This window comes from Carlito syrichta, unplaced genomic scaffold (genome assembly GCF_000164805.1).
Source record: "Carlito syrichta isolate Samal-C Ts95f unplaced genomic scaffold, Tarsius_syrichta-2.0.1 Scaffold309009, whole genome shotgun sequence".
Classification (NCBI taxonomy): Eukaryota; Metazoa; Chordata; class Mammalia; order Primates; family Tarsiidae; genus Carlito; species Carlito syrichta.
The window spans coordinates 414713-432148 of NW_007253105.1; the positions used below are offsets into that span (position 1 = coordinate 414713).

Below are 17436 nucleotides of genomic sequence, written 5' to 3' on the forward strand. Positions count from 1 at the left end.
GGGCCTTGAAGAATGGCTCAGAGATTCTTGTTGGTCCCCCAGACTCCCAAGTGTATTTATAGGCAAGCTATAAAGTGTAAAGACATGCTTTGTGAATTCCCTCATAATCTAGGCTGAGTCAGATGAGTTATTAATTCAACAAATATTTATTGAGCCTTTTATTGGTCATTTGCTTGTTTGTCCTCATATCTATTGTTTGTCCTTCCTCACTCTGCTTTGCATTGCAGATGTGATTGTGTGTGTGTGTGTGTGTGTGTGTGTGTGTGTGTGTGTGTGTGTGTGTGTCTGTGAGCATGCACACAGGGAAAAAGAAAGATGCTTCTTCACTGGGAGGCACTGATGAGGGAACAGAGGATAATGGGAAGGCAGAAGCCAGTATACTCTCCTTCTTGCTCCCTTCCTTGGGTGGCAGCTCTAGCTGTGGCTGTGTCTGATCTGAGGCTCCAACTTCCCTTTTGCAGGCCTACCATTGCTCCAGCTCCTGCCAGGCAGCCCTGGTTCCTGAGCTCTGATCATTTCTCTGTCTCCCATTATCCCACTGGTTCTGAGGATAGTCACAGCCACCTGCAGTCCCTGATCTCTGGATTGCCCCCACTGATTGCTGTTTGTCATCTCATCTCCTTCATCACCTGTGTAATCAACTCCCCATACTAAATTCCCTCTGTCTGAAACTCCTGCATGGTTTTTATTTCCCTTCCTGAACGCTGACTAACAAAGGGCCTACTATGTGGCCAAGAACTGGGACTGGAGCTTTAGTGGAGGTAAAGACAGACAGTCTCTGCCACCGTGGTCCTTCCAGGAGAGTTTATAGGAGATACCAGTTGTAAATAACTTGTCTCTAGCCCAAGACGTGGCACTCGGAATATTCACCCATCATGCTGGCAGTCTTTTTCTCATGCAAGTATTCATTTCACAAAAACAGAGCAGACCCTCACTGTGCACTGAAAATACTGGCCCTTAAGATTAGGCCTCTGACCTAAAGGGAGCTAAGTCTGGTGAGGGAGTAAGATAAGAAAGGTGATCCTCACAAAGCAGAGGTTATGGGACCATGAAGGAAATCAAAGCCTCAATGTGGGGGAAGAGAGGTAGCCAGTGAAGGCTTCCTGAAAGAGGTGACATCTCAGTCCTGCCTTGGAGGTTGACTTAGAGCCAGCCAGACAAGGAGGGTTTATGGTTACCTAAGATTTAATGTTCAACTTTTGGGTACCAACATCAACTTAGCTAGTACTACAGCCTCACAAAGTGACAGACGTTACTACTCATTTTCTGATGAGCAAGCTGAGTCTCTTAAGGTTATGTGGCTTGTCCAGGATTATACTGCTGGGAGATGGGTGAAGAGGGAACAAGAGTTTGAATCAGCAGTGCCTTTCCCACTATACCCTGCTGCTTTTAATTATGACAGTAAGTCATAATCTCTTAATGAGTCACTCTTGTGCCCTGTGATGGGTGGCTTAAGTGGCTTAGTTTATCAAGCCTTCTTCTTAATAACCCTACAAGGTGGGTGTTATCACTCTCATTCCCCAAATGGAGAGGCTGAGATTTAAAAAGATTGCAAAGCATGCCCCAGGCCATATAGCATGTCAGTGCCAGAACCAAGATGAGAACCACTTGAATGACTCCCAGTCCCTGTTTTTCCTGCTCCTCCCCACTCACTCCCAGATAACACCTTGTAGCCAACACATAGTGAGGACTCAGTCAGCACATGTTGATGCAGGTTGAATTGATGCCTTCCATTTCTCTTCAATCTTGTCTTTGGGTGGATGTGACCCCAAGGACCACAGCTCATACTGGGTCTTGTATGCAAGTTGCTGTATCTAGTATTCATCATCTGACTAGCAGCCCTAGTCAAAGTCACTTTCCTAGATAGGTACTCAATTCAAAGTTGAATGAACATCTAACTGTAGTCAGAGCCAAGACACAAGTTGGTATTTTGTAAGGCAACAAATGAAATTGCCTTAAATGCAAGTGAATCTCTATAATGCTAATAATACCTCCCATTTCTTTCATGTTCCATAATTACATGGCATTTTGCAAGCATTTAAATATAGGAAGCCAGGGATCTAGATTAAGAGCATTGTTCAGGGTCACACAACTAAACCCCAATTCTCTGCCCACCTGGGACATACTACAACCTCTCCCCTTTCTCTGTAAGTAGATTATGCAGACAGGCCAAACAGCCCCTGTTACATGTTGTCTTATAATAGGATGTCAGACTCTGGGCTGAACCTCAGTGGTTAGACTCAAGGGCTAATGAGACTGAAGTCATGAATTTGGTCCTTCTTGGGTCTGTTGAATTCAGGCCTTTCTGGTTGCTAGCTCTTTGATCTTGGGTAAATTACTAATTTATCCTGATATCTGTAAAATTAGAAATAATGCCATCCCATAAATATGTGATAACTGACACGAAGTATCTGTCATGGTCCTAAAAAGAAATAGAAGCTCTTTAGAGGGAGTAACCAAGGACAGCACAATAATTATACAAACAGGATTAAGAGAAACCATCAAGGTAGGGTGGAGTATCTCTGGGCTAGAAACAGTAGGGGGCTCTTACCAGCATTAGACCCAGACAAGGGGAAAGAGTTGCTGCCAGAGGGGACTGTCCTTCAGGAACTGAAGCCCTGGATAGAGAGACAAGGCCAAGCCTGGGTGACCTGGCAGGAAGAAACCCAGAGGAACATATACCCCAACCTTTTCCTGGTCTGTGAGCTCCTGCTTTTGCTCCCCATTGACCAAGCCCAACTAGAAGCAGGAGGACATGGGAGCCCACACGGTGGTCCATATAGGTTGGCCTTCCATGACACAAAGCAGAATATAGAAGGGAAGAGTGGGGAAATGGAGGGACAAAGAGAAGATACCAACCGCAAACACCTCCTTACACTGTTACCACTATACGGTAAAGAATGGAGGCATTCCATTAATTGTGTACCTACTATATGCTCCAGAAAAATAAAAATTCCTTGGGTCTTTATAGGGATTCCTGGCAAGATGACACTTTAGACAGCTAACTAAAGTCCTCACTCCTTTGTCCCGGTCTCCACCCCAGCCAGAATCCTCTCTGGCTCTTCAAAGAGCTAATTGCCCACGCTAGAATCATTTCTCCACAATTGGATCTTGACGATTCATTAAAATATCTCCATTCAGATAATGAGCCGGATGAGGCCAGCCTTGTCTCTGCCTCCAGAGGCCCGTGGTCTGCTACCGTCTGAACCATCCTGCTGGCGGGTTTGTTTGTACACCCGAATATGTATTGGCCACTTAAATCTGTTATAAATTACCAGCCTGGAAATAAATATCGTATCTGGGTCCCCAGTAAGTAACAGATGCATGAGTGCAGAGTGAGATAAATGCATTTTGGATGCAAACCTCTTTCCCATTGCTCACAGACAGATGAAGGCAGGCCCAGTGCTGGTTTGCAGTCGATCTGCGTGCTGTGTAGGTGGGACTTAAATGAACTCAAAGTTCTTTTAAGGTTAGGAAGTTTTCTGCACCAGCTCTTGGTGAATCCCCAGAGAAGCCCCAATTGAGCAGTACATTTCCTTTTATCTCCTTTGCTGTGGAGTCTTGTGGTTAGAATGTTTTCTCTTTGGGGACTGTGTGGCTTTTTGGAAGCCAGGGAGGGCCTCTTTACTCAGATGCAGCTCGGTGACAGGCATGCAGTAGACATGCATTCATTCATACGTAGTTATCAAGGCTGATGGCTGAATACAGCCATACCACAGTGGAGATGGACAATAAGTGTGTAAATCAATACAGAATGGAATGCTAATTGGTGATAAGTGCTCTAAAGAAAGGTAAACCAGAGTCAGTGGAAAGAAGCTGACCGGGTGGTGAGAGAAGAGCTCTCTGTAGTAGTGATTGGCAACTGAGCAGAAGCCTAGATGGAGTGAGAGAGCAAGCCACTCAAGTTTCCGGGAACAGATGCAGCTTAGGGAATGGCTAGTGCTAAGGCCTTGGATGGACACAGGAGCACTGTTTCTAAGGAAGAGCAGTAAGGTAGTGGGCAATGAGAGAAGGGTAGGAAAATGGAATCATGATGAGGTAATGAAATGGGAATGATGAGGGTGTTGAGATGCCCCAACTTGGCTTTAATTAAGAATTCAACTGAACCTCCACTTCCTCAGCAAACACTTCTCTGGCTTCCTTGGTTAAGACAAATTCTCATGGATGCTCCATAGAGCCCCACATTTACCCTTGGCAGCCCTTACACCAGTCTGTTCATGTCTGTAAGCTGTGCAGAAGCAGAGATCACATCCATCTGATCCCATTTTTATATCCCCCATGCCTTACACATGGTAGACGGTGCCCAATTCATACCTGTTGATTGATAGTGAACAGCTAAGCAAACAAACAAATGCACAAAATAGGGAGCCCAAGCCATCTAACCCCACAAATAAACTGTAGATTTCCTGCTCAGAATTTCATCTTGTTGAATTTCAAGCACATTCGAATCCTCCAAATCATAGTTTCCTCCAGGTCTTTTGGGTTCCAACCTAGACATTAAGGGGGTTCCCCAATTTTACCTCAAAAACATATCCTTGCATGTATTTCACCAACTGGCCTTTGCTGAAAATTGCGCCCCACTCTTGGTGACATGACCCGTGGCCCAGAGGGAGAAAAATATAAAAACAAACTTATTACAGCTCAAGTGATTGTATTCATTGGTCATCTGCAAAGCCCTGCAGAAGAAAGGAATGAGCTCTGCATTCCAGAGGAGATCCCATTTGAAGAGTGATGTGGTGGGACTGGAAGCTCACCATGTGGTGAGGGTGCATGAGGTTGTGGGAGCAGATGAAGAAGGACAGCTGGAATTGAGACTGGAGATGAGGATGAAGACAGATGACTGGTCTCAAACTAAGGCATTTGAACATTACCCCCCAGGTAATGGGGAGCCACTGCAGGCTTATAAGCAGAGAAATAATATACTCCTTGTTATAACATACTCTGGGGAAACTCATGGGGGCAGGAAGCAGTGAAGCTGCAGGGGAAGACTGGAGGCAGGGAGGCTAGTCCAGGGAGGACGAAGGCTGTGAGAATGAGGGATGGGATGGCAGGAGAGAGTAAACTTGAGAAACTATATCTTTCCAGGTTCTAGGGGACTGTTTTCTGTTCCACACCTACTCAAGAAAACTTTTGAGTTTAATTATTTCTGTTAGCCTGGACAACCCTGTCCATTTTGACTTGGAGGAATGTACAGGTCTTCTACCTCTATTGTTTCTAGAGAAGGGCTCAGTTTTGTCACCACCAGAAGGGAGAACTTGTCATCCCAGTATCCCCCAAGTGGCCTGCTCAGACTTTTAGTCATGGTAGGTGGTCAATAAATACTGGCCAAATAAACAGTGAAATAATAATATTATCAAAGGCATAAATGTTAAATCTTAAAATAGTGTCTGGTACATAGTAAATGTTATATATTAACTCATTTATCTGAACAGCAACACTATGATATAAATACTATTATCTCCATTTTATAGAAAAAATAAAATACCGAGGCACAAAAAGGTTAAGTGACTTGCCCCAGACCACACAGCCTATAAGGGACAGAGCCAGGATTCAAACCCAAGAAACTAGGTTCCAGAGTCCATGGTACACATTAGCACCATGCAATATTGCCTGTCTAGTTGGTCTGTCAATATCTTGTTTATTGGGCATTGGCTCTGAGTTTCACACTGTGCTTGCTAGGCTCAGTGGGAATTTTTTTTTAAACTTAGTAAGCCATGTTTGTCCTTAAGAAGCTGACAACCTCACTAAGTAGATAGGATCACTCAAGCAAAGAGTTTACTGCTCTGTATTTAATCAAACAGTTCCAGTCATGACATTAGCCTTGGGTTGGTGCCAACAGCCAGCTCTAAAGCATGCCCAGCAATTGGAAGGTACCTACAAAATAGTTATTTAGCAAGAGAAAGACAAAGGTAGAAAAATGAACAGGGGACTCAGAACCTAGTCTGTGAATCAGCAAGTGGGTCCAGAACTTTAGTGATATCACATCTGTGGCACCATAAACCACAAAGATGGCAATTCTGGCTATTTCCTGAAGAAAGAGGCCTTCAGGCAGTTCATCCACCTCAACAGGACAGAAAGACTAGCCAACCTTTATGACAAAATAGGTGTTTATCAAACTTTAGGACTTATTTTCGCCAGAGATGGCTAACCATAAAGATTAAATGGATTTCAGGACTGTCTATAACCTCTCCATCCATAGGCCTCATAATTGGCATCTGTGTTTTTGCTAAATATATTTATCCATGCAGTCATAGACTCGTAGATTCACTTAATAAATACTAATCACACTCAATGTTCTGCTCTAAATGCAGATCTGTCTGTCTCCAAAACTTAAACTTCTACTCAATATGACATACTACCTCTCTAACAAGAAAGAGAACCCTCCACATATGCCACACTCAGGCAAAAGAGAGGGTCACCTTCAACCTCTTCCCCGATGGTTAGGGTTATGGGGATTACTCTGGTAATCCCACAACAGAGTACAGAGGGTCTGCCTGAGCACTCTGGAACGATAGGAAAATCAGAGATTGGCCTTTCATTCTTCAGGAAGCTTTATGGGTCTCCCAGGTCACACCTCCACAAGGTTTTCTCATACCTGGAAATTCAAAGCCCAGACATTATTGGCATAGGGATGCAATATGGCATTCTTCTCAATTTTCTTTTTCTAATTGTTACTATTGCAAGGAGCCAATAATAGAACTGTTTTCTTCTGTTTTTATCTGTGGATATCCCACAGGGACATTTATAGTGTTCTTCATATAATCATGGCTAGAATAGACTCTTTAGTGGTTGATGCCCCCATAAATCTGAAAATTCCTTCTCTACCACTTTTTGGGTGCATGAGCATAAGTAATACCAACCCAATTTGCTCTTATTGCCACCGGCTCAAGGCAGACCTATGTAGGCACCTCACTAGTAACTATAAAAATAGTTCACATTTAGTGACTTTACATGCATTATCTTATTTAATCTTTGCCACATCTCTGGGAAATGGCTAATGCTATTCCTGTTTTGTCTATGAGGAAACCAAAGCTTGGAGAGGACATTTATTAATGTTGTGCTGTCTACAAGCTTTGACTGGAGACCTTTCACTGTGCTTTTCTCCTGTTATCCAGGGATATCATCGACCTCGGCACTACATTGCAACTCAAGGTAAGTGCCCTCCTCCATCTAGTGCCTCAGAGAGACTTCAAGGGTGCCAGGGAAGAGGACTCTCTGGGAAATAGCATTAAGCCTTCCTGTCTTCTCCTCCTGTATCTGTTACCCGAACACTCCTTCTCTACTAAAGGGCCCTGGTCCTTCTCTGGAGGAGAGGAAAGAGCTTCCACCAGCAAAGAAGCCACAGAGGAGTAGGGCTGGAGAGTCTCCAGAGGTCCTTGAGATTGTTTGTTTCTGGGAAGGAAAGAGATGACACATTCAGCTCTAGGAGGGAGAGACACGAGTGAAAGGATGGAGCTATCGCTAGGAAATGTCAGGAGGGAGGGGTCCAGGCAGGGCAGATGAAAGGTATCAGCCTCAGGCAGTGCTTTCAACATCTTCCAAGCAGAGCAGGAGCTGATTGTGCCTTGTCTACTCAATGGGAATGTGCCTGTAGGAGAGATGTAGTCAGCTGCCCTAGAAAGTAACTCTGCAGTGGGTCCTCAGAAGGCTTAAAAATGATCATGTCTTTCAAATTCTTCTGGGGAAAAAAGTCCTGCAGATGAGTATATATGTGGACAATGATGTATATAAAAACATTCTACACAGTGTTATCTATAACAGGAAAAAAAAGTTAAAAATATTAAATGCCCAACAATTGGTAGATTGGTTAAATAAAGCGTGATATTTTCCTATTATAGAAAACTTTGCAGCTATAAAAAATATCATATTGGTAAGAATTTTTAAGGGCATCAGAAAATGCATATGATACGATGCTTATTGCAATAAATACATACTTATAAATAAAGAAAAATGGTATTCAAACTTTTATATCAAACACACATATTACTTTCATAATTTGAAAAATTATGAAGGCCCAGGACATTGAGAGAATAATTTCAAAAGAAATTGCTTTGGACTGTCAGATCCTATTTTCCACTCCTTGTCTTTAATTTTCCTTCCTTTCTGTTTGGGCTCTAGAGGAATGTTTCCAGCATTTGTCAAGCTCAAAATCGGGCATCTCCTGCTTTTGTTCTCCACATCTGGCGCCCAGCATCTCTCTCCCCTTCCCACTCCAATTGCCTTCCTGTCTCCCATTAAGGTTCTGGAGCCCAGTTTTTGAAAGCTCCCTTAAACTGTAATATAATCCAGATAAGGTGATGGGCAGAGCTGGTAGGAGGGGACTGAGCAAGAGGAAGACAGAAGCGGGAGGAGAAGCTACCAGCATTTGTAATAGATGCTGCAGACCCTGAACACTTGGAATGAGGCTTTTCTGATCCATTCACTGATTTGGCACCGTCAAGCTCACACGCCTCAGGCCCAAGTCTCAGCTACTTGGGGTCTTAACGGGATCACCTGTCCTCATTGTTGTTCATGATGTGGAGCCACAACTAACCACCAGGAGGCACAAACCTCTTGACTGCTTCCTTGCACTTGCAGTCTCTAACCCTATCGCCTTCTCTGTTGGCAGGTCCGATGCAGGAGACGGTAAAGGACTTTTGGAGAATGATCTGGCAAGAGAACTCTGCCAGCATCGTGATGGTCACAAACCTCGTGGAAGTGGGCAGGGTAAGCCTCTCCTGCACTTACCTGTGCAGAGAATGTTGGAAGTGCTCTCTTGAGCATCTCTCTGTTCAGTGCATCATGCTGAGGGCCTCCTACCCTACAAGGGAGTTGTCATCACTCCTATTTCACATTCAAGGAGTGTCCTTTCTCTTCAAATCCCCTCCATCACTTTTCCATCCTCACTCTCTGTTGATGATGTCATCTCATATAATTTGAGGAAATTCAAGCCATCAGACGTGAACTCCTTCATTATCACACCACAAAGCTTCAATCCTACTTGTATTTACAACCATCTTCTCGTTCTTCAGGTTATCTATCCATTATCAGGTTCAACCATAAGAAATGGCTGTTTTCATTGACCCAAAACAATCGAAGATCAACCATTTCTTGTGGTTCAGACTAATATAACAGAAGCCATGTCTCTGCCCTCCCAAAGTCAAGCCTACTGCCTTGAATCACATATTCTGCTTGAAAATTTTCTCAATCCCCCTCCCCCACTTGAAAAACAAGTCTCTCATTGCTGGATTGTTACCCTCGGTATACAAACCTGCTCAGTACCTCCCACCTTAAAAAGATGAAAATAGGCAAATAAAAATGATTCTCTTTTCCCCACTTTCCTGCCAAACTTTAAAGATTCACAAAGGCTCTGTTTCTTCACGCCTGTTATCTTCTACCCATTCTAGCATAGCTCTACCCTTCATTCCACCAATAGTGATATTGTCAATATCACTCACATTTTTCATGTGACAAATCCAATCGCCACTTCTCTCTTTTCATCTTACTCAACAGCTCAGCAGCATCTGACCCTTTGCCACCTGCTTTTCCTTCCCTGACATCCAAATCTTGATATTCTTCAGGGCTCAGGCCTTGGTCTCCCTTGCTGCCCTATCTCAACTCTCTCTGAAGTTGTCCTTAACCACTCCTATGACTTAGAAATAAGGCTACTATTCCAGATGGCTTTTACCTACTTGGATAACTGAGGCATTTGGGTTGGTTGGCTGCTGAGTTTAAAGGCAAGGTGTATAAACACCAGAATTAAAAGGGCCTCTCCACATATTATGTGAACTAACTAAAGAGTGGTCAGGTAAGTTTTTGTTTTGGTAAGAACCAGATAATAAAGGGGAAAGTATGGGCTGTCAGAATCCAATAAATGGGTATGGACATCTCATGGTCTAATAGGAATTTAGGGCCAGGCAAGACTTTATCCTTGAGAACACCCTTATCTAGTCCATTCCTCAGTTTTACAGATGAGGAAACAGACCCACAGGGGTGGAGTAACTACTCTGAAGCCACCCATCTAGAACCTAGGCGCAAAATCAGATTTGTGATTCTTTCTAGTGCTCATGGTCCATCCATCCAAACTGTTCCCTGGGAACTCAGGCCCAGGGTACAGCCACTGTGGACAAAAAGGCCAGCCCAAGACTTGAGATTTCAGAGGCCAGTTCTAGTCTGTCCTACAACTTATCCCACATTAGAAACAGACTCCCTTGATGAATATATCACAAGTCTAAATTGGATTTGGGGAGGAAAGCAATCTCTTAGAGGAACTTCTGCAAGTAGAAAAGCACTATACCAAATACTCGCTGTGCATTGGCTGGGTTTGATTCCTGACTCCGTCCCTTACTAACAGTTGATCTTGGGCAAATTTTAGCCTTCTTATGCTTCAGATTCCTCATCTGTAAAATGGGGGGGAAAATACCCACTTCATAAGGTTGTGGTGATAGGAGGTTAGAATAATACATGTAAAGTATTCGTAGCACACTTCATGAGTCGTTAGACATAGTAAGCAGTCAGTAAGTGTTAGCTATTATTATAAACAGGGAGCTGAACTCAGCAAGGTTCCAGCACTTTCTAGAAGCTACTCAGCTGCTGAGAGTTAGAACCAAGCAATGGATCCATTGGCCCCCAACCCCTGTGGCCCTATACCAGTGTTTCCCTAAGTGGGTTCCATGGGATGCTAGTCTGCAGGATGCTTAGTGAGAAGAGGGTTCCATGGTTAAATATGTTTGGGAAATGCTGTGTTCTCTGTGCCCCTGTTGGAGAGTCCTAAAACACATTAGCATTAGCACGCAGAAGGAGCTGAGTAGTCCTGTAGCAAAGCGGCCCGTTGAACTCTGTGTAACCCAGCATTTCCCAAACTCATTTGACCACAAAACCTTTTTTTCTTTGTTTTTTGTTTCTTGTTTTTTACCTAACACCTATTAGCACCCAGCGGAACACACTGTGGGAAATGCCACTCTAGGCCGTGCGGCGTCTCCCGGAATGGTAATCATGCTTTTGTTCTTTTAAGGGGAAAACCATGATCTCTTTTTTTTCCACAAGTGTGACTTAAAGAGTCGACTGTGGGCATGGCTTGTTGGTAGTGTCTGTACCCACTGCCAGGGGCAAAGAAAAGCTGTAGATTTTCCCTCGGAACCCAGCACCTGCCATCCTTCTCCCAACTGAGAACTTTCTCCTTTCAGTTCCCAAGGCCCACCTCTTAATGATGCCCCCTCCCCACCACTTCTGCTTCCACCTCCTCCCTGTTTCCCACCTTTTATTCTCATCTCTGCTCAGCTGATAGCACTCAGCTACTCCAGCAGAAAGGGGACTCAGCCAGTCCCCAAACTGGCCATGTGACCTAGGACAATTCACCAAACCTCCAAACTTGAGTATTATTTTCATCTGTAAAATGGGGATGATAATACCCACCTATGGGTAATGTTCTTGTTCTATTTGATCACTTAGGGTAATAATGCATTGGAAAGACACAGGGAGCTTTGCAAAGAAAGGTACTACTATTTCATTTCTAATGGCTTCAACGCCTCTGGGTGTGACCTTTGCCCTGTGAAGTCTGCTGAACCCTGGTCAGCTGAGAACCCTGGGCACTGAAATGCCACAGAAGCTACCCTTGGGTTGATGTGAGTGGGAAGGCCAGGTGAGGTGGCTGCTCACATACAGCATGTGCTCACACAGCCTCATCCCATTCTTTCTCTGCCTCTCACTTGGCCACAGGTGAAGTGTGTACGATACTGGCCAGATGACACGGAGGTCTACGGAGACATTAAGGTCACCCTGATTGAAACAGAGCCTCTGGCAGAATATGTCATACGCACCTTCACAGTTCAGAAGGTAAGCATCCCTGTGGCTGGCGCAGCCTGTGCACCAGGCCAGCCAGTGTGTTTGCTCATCCAGAACTTATGGTTACTGAGGGTCTGTTCTATGCCCAGCCCCAAGTTTGGCACCAGTGACAGAGCAGCAATCAAGTCATACGTGGATCCTGTTGCAATAGATTCCACATTCAGTGGAAGGGAAAACTAATTAATGAAATTAATGAAATAATGACACATTGTGATAAAAGCAACAAAGGAACACATAAAAGACATGTTAGAAAGCCATAGGAAGATGAGGTGGTCAGAGAGGGCCTCTCAGAGGAAGAGGCATTTGGGCAGAGATTAAGAAGGTGAACCCAACCAGGGGTAGGATGGAAGGAATACTTTCCTGGGCAGAGGGAAACACTATACAATCTGGAGGGGAAAAAGATCTCAGTATGTTATAGGCCTGAGGTTCTTAACTAGGGGCAATTTGGTCCCTCAGAAGATATTTGCAAATGTCTAGAAACATTTTTGGTTATCACAACTTGAGGGGAAGGGCAGGCAATTACTGGCTCCTAGTGAGTAGAGGCCAGCGATGTGGATAAATATCCTACAAAGCACAGGACCAGCCCCACAACAAAGGACTATCCAGCCCAAAGTGTCGATAACATCAAGATTGAGAAATGCTGGTCTAGACATTGAAAGAAGGCCCAGGTTGCAGGGGCTTGGTAGACATGAGGGTAACTGAGAATTATTATTATTATTCAATTGATAATTTAATTATTATATTATCATTCCTACTGTATCATTACTATTATATCACAATGACAGCTAACATTTACTGAGCACTTACCAAACCAGCTGGATTTCTAAGTGCTTTGCATAGATAAACTCATTTAATCCTCCCAACACCCTATGAAGTAAATGCTATTATTATCTGCATTTTACAGATGAAGAAACTGAGACACAGAGAGTTTAAGTCAGTTGTCCAAGGTTGCCCAGCTGCAAGGTGGTAGAACCAGTTTTCATACCTTGGCTTCTGAAGCACATTGACCCTTCCTCTACATCACAGTGCCATTTTTATAAAAGCAGTTGCTTTAATGAGTGGACCATGTGTCTATAACCCTGAGGATGTAAAAGCATGGGGGAACTTTGGCTTTGAGAGCTATGCCTTTGGGGTTGAGACAAGTCCTTGCAGGGCCAAAGCAGGCTGCTCTTTAGACTGGAGCCCAACATGCCACAGGGATGATCCTGCATGCATGGTGTGTCCCAGGACATACTGTTTGTTCCTGGCAGTTCCTCCTCAGATCCCTATGCTCCTAACAGATCAGGGTCTTTTCATCTGAGTCTGCAATCTCATGTGAAAAGGTCAGAAAGCCTGTGGGCTCCCTCCACTACAAGGAGGGAAATCAATTTGGGTGTTGCTTTAGGTCACTTTTTTTAGAAGCAGAGCCTGAGGCAAGGATTTGGGTATATGTGGTGTATCAAGGGAGTTCTTTCAGGAGAAGGCCTCAGAGAGGTAGGGAAAGGGGAGGTTCAGAGCAAGGACAGAGTCTTCTGTGAAGTCTAGCCTAGGCTTCATCCACAGGGGACCCCTGTAACATAAACCATACCACAGAGTTATCCCCCTTGAGGCAAGGAAGCCAGAGTTTTGTGCTCCCATATGAATTAGTCCACTGACTGTGGTTCAACCACTGAGGAGTAACCTCCAGTGTGAGCCAGCTCCTGTCAGCAGAGGACAGGTCTCCAGGAAAGGGGACAATTGGGAAGTATTAGCAACCAACACTCCCTGCAACTGAGACCTGGGAACAAAAACCCAATGGAGAGGACCAGGGTGGGGCACCAATCCCATCTACCACATCTGTGGCTAGTGTCTGAGAAAGGGATGAGTGACTGGAAATATGTGCCCCATCTTGAGACCCAGACTGAGCAGAGAGGCCTTAGGAGATTGCAGCCAGCAAAGCATGCTGAGCAGTTAGGGTCTTTCTTAGGTTGACTTTTTGTTTTTCTTTTGAAAACAAGCACAAGCCGGGCCCCGGTGGCTCAAGCCTGTAATCCCAACACTTTGGGAGGCCGAGGTGAGAGGGTTGCCTGAGCCCGCGGGTTTGAAACCAGCCCAGGCAACTTGGCAAGACCTTGTCTCTACAATACATAAAAAATTAGCCGGGCATGGTAGCATGCGCCTATAGTTCCAGCTACTTGGAAGGGTGAGGCAGAAGGATCGCTGGAGCCCAGCAGGTCAACACTGGGGTGGCTGGGAGCATGCCACTGCACTCCAGCCTGGGCGACAGAATGAGACTCCAACTTAAAAAAAAAACACACAAAAAAACAATTGCTGGGCATGGTAGCACAACCTGTAGTTCTGGCTACTTGGAAGGCTGAGGTAGAAGGATTGCTGGAGCCCAGGAGGTCGACACTGGGGTGGCTGGGTGATGGAGTGAGACTCCAACTCAAAAAAAAAAAGAAAAAAGAAAAGCAAGCACAGGAGAAGATATTGCCCATGGGGAGATGCCCTTAAAAGACCTCAGGTGCCTCTATGAGGATTAACTGGATTTAACTAGCCTCCCCACAGTAGGCAGGCAGGTCCTTAGCAAACACTGCCTGGGATTTTAGCTCAAAATCAGTTCCTGAGTTTGAGACCCAGAAATAATAAATGGGAACTGTTGTCTGCCCTTGAAGAGAGCACAGTCCCTTCAGGATCTTTGATAAAGTGTCGCAGCACAGGGAAGGCCTTGAATGGGGGCTTCCTGGGGCCGCATTGATTTGGAGGATAGAGTAAAAAACTCCAAGTATTCTTGAAACTGTCTTCTCCCCACTGGCTTCAGCTCGTCCTTCACTGGCTTCACCTCTCCCTCCTACCGGGACTCTGCCTCTAATCCTGCCCCGCCTTAGTTTGGATATCCTGGAAGCAGAGCCTGAGGTGACAGGGCTTTGGGTGCCCTGGATCATGTGTTGAGGGAGGTAGGGCAGGGTGAGGGGAGAACTGGCAAGGACATGGCCTCAGCTGGAGCCCTGCTTCTACCGGATCCCCCGGGAGTCCCAGGGCAGAATGGTACTGTAGGCTTGGGTCAACCATGAGGCTGCGGGCCTTAGGTGCCCCATTAGGATAACCGATTATTCTGGTTTGCCCTGAATGATCCTGGTTTTAACATGGAAAGTTCTGTGTCCTAGGAAACCCCTCAGTCCTGTGCAAACTGGGCAAGGGACAAAGCCAGATGTCCACTCTAACTCTCCTGTGAGTCACTGAAGGCCAGTTGCGCCACCCATTCCCCCATGCCCCGGGGGAGAGGCTTCTGTCCAGTGAAGGGTCTTCCGAAGACAGGACAGGGGTTATGAGAACTGCTGCAGCCAAGACTTAGAGCAGCGGGGATGAGTGGATGGACCCAGGGAGGGGATCTGATGGTCAGCAGCAATATCCTCCCTGCAACCCCAACACACTCACCCAAATCCATCCCTCTCATAGCAGGATGCAGCCTCCTGAATCTCAAGCTTAGTAATGCATTTCCCCTTCTGTGCACCACCTGTGTAACGTCCCTATAGCTCCCCAGTGCCTTGGAGATAATGGCCAAAGGTCTCAGTGTGGATTCAAGACCTTCCAGGATTCAGCACCCACCCATCCTCGCACAACCCCACTCCTGAGCTCCCCATGCCTGGCTCCCACCTGCTTATGAAGTTGCCCTGGTTGTTGGTGCTTCTCTGCACATACCATGCTGAGCTCTGAACCCAGACGCTCGCCCATGCTGTCTCCCTGCCTCCGATTCCCTATCATGAACTGGGTAATACCCACAGATCAGTGCACCATAATGACTAGGAGTGCAGACTGTAGGGCCAGACGGCCAGGTTTCAAATTGTCCCATGACAACTTCCTAGTTGTCTTATGACCTTGGACATGTTATTCAACCTTGCTTAGCCTCAGTTTCCTCAACCATCAAATGGAGGTAGCAATATGAGCATTGATATCAGGATTCAGTGAATCAACACACTGAAATGTTCAGAAGGGTGGCTGAGAAATAGTCATTGCCTAATAAATATTAGCTTTATTTTGGCTCCAGAAAGCCTTCTCTGATTTCTCCTCTCCCAAGATCAGGTTAGTTAGCATTCCTTTATTCGGTTTCATAGAATTATCCACTTAGGAGTCTGCCTCCTGATGAGGCCATGAGGTATTCCAGGGACAGGGGATGTGCCTAGCACAAGGCTGAGCACAGGTCACCCTTAGTGAATAATTTTTAACTGAAGAAGTGAACAATCAAACACTCTCTCTAGTCAATGCTCTCTAGATATCTACCAAAGATTGCCAAGTAGAATAGCAGTTGGTAGGAGGAACTGTGCAAGCAAAGGCACAGAGGTATGACCTGGTCATGGACTAGACAGAGGCCACTCTGTGGCCTGCAGTGTGTCTATGTGAGGGCATGCGAGGGGGGGAACTGCTCAGAGCTCTGGGCCTCTGCTTCCATCAGTCAGAGAAGCTCTGCTTTTGTGGGTTTCACATCTTGCAGTTCTAAATGAGAATCTACTTAATAACGAAGCCCACTAATTTTTTTTTTCACTTTGCAAACTGCAGACAGTATCATAGTCAAGGCCAAAATGCTAGGAGGATATCGGATCTCAACCACTGAAAGGCCTCCTATTTCAAAAGCAACAATGTGAACTTAGTCTTTAAAGCCGTTATTTCTTTGAATCTGTTCTACTGAATACACCTCTTATGAAACACCTGTCAAAGAGAGTTCCCTGGGAAAACACCGTGGGTGCCATATCACTCTCTTGGGCATTCAGAATGTGTATGAGCACACTGAGGGCTCTGAGAAGTCCTGCAATAAAACAATTAGTTTCACTTTGACTAGTTCCACAGTCCCCAAATGTACCTGATCCTAGAATCGCTCTATACGTTAATACCTACTAACCCTGTGGGGGCCTTGTCCTCCCTGGAGGCTCCTCCGTGAGCCTCCATGTGTTGCTGGGCTGGGTATGTGACAGCAGCAGCTGGAGGAACAGAGGTTGGTTCTCTCCTCAGAAAGGGTACCATGAGATCCGGGAGCTCCGTCTCTTCCACTTCACCAGCTGGCCTGACCACGGAGTCCCCTGCTATGCCACTGGCCTTCTGGGCTTCGTCCGCCAGGTCAAGTTCCTCAACCCCCCAGAAGCCGGGCCCATAGTGGTCCATTGCAGGTAAGTCAAAGGTCCCCACTACTCCAGGGTGCCTCTGCAGCTCAGCTCTCTTGAGGAGGGAGATACTATATTCTGCAGTGGCTTTACTCTTTGCCTTAAAGACTCCCCTTAAAGACTCCTATGTCCCTGTGTCCAGTACTTTCTGATGAGACTCAGCCCCAAAGTCTAACAGCAACATTGTGGTCATTGTTGTTGTTGTTGCCCTGAAACAGTGAAGTCCCCCAGGGATGGACATTGCTGTATCTGCTATTAATACATCTCCCATGTGCACTTACCCACATCATTTCATTTACTTCTCATCTAACCTTGAGAGGTGGGCATTATTATCATTCCCATTTTACAGATAAGAAAACTGAGGTGCTGAGAATGTAGACACAGAGTCAGGATATTTAGCATGCTTTTCTCCAGACGCACACCCTCAGGTCCTTGATGTGGCAGCAGGGTGTCTTGGTAGAAATGTATTACTCTTCATTTCTATTATTTTTCAAACCAA

General features: G+C 45.4%; 1 protein-coding gene across 5 annotated transcripts in view; it reads left to right on the forward strand.

Moving 5' to 3' along the window:
• LOC103268987 (receptor-type tyrosine-protein phosphatase T) overlaps positions 1-17436 on the forward strand; it is a 197405-nt gene that overhangs the window by 150523 nt on the left and 29446 nt on the right. For 4 of the 5 annotated variants that reach the window (XM_008066570.2, XM_021716841.1, XM_008066572.2 and 1 more), the window contains 5 exons: positions 7116-7152; positions 8609-8706; positions 10909-10968; positions 11698-11814; positions 16789-16943. In XM_008066570.2, the coding sequence (XP_008064761.1) occupies positions 7116-7152; positions 8609-8706; positions 10909-10968; positions 11698-11814; positions 16789-16943 (467 nt within the window). The remainder of the gene's footprint in view (positions 1-7115; positions 7153-8608; positions 8707-10908; positions 10969-11697; positions 11815-16788; positions 16944-17436) is intronic. The other variant, XM_008066573.2, reaches the window with a different exon arrangement.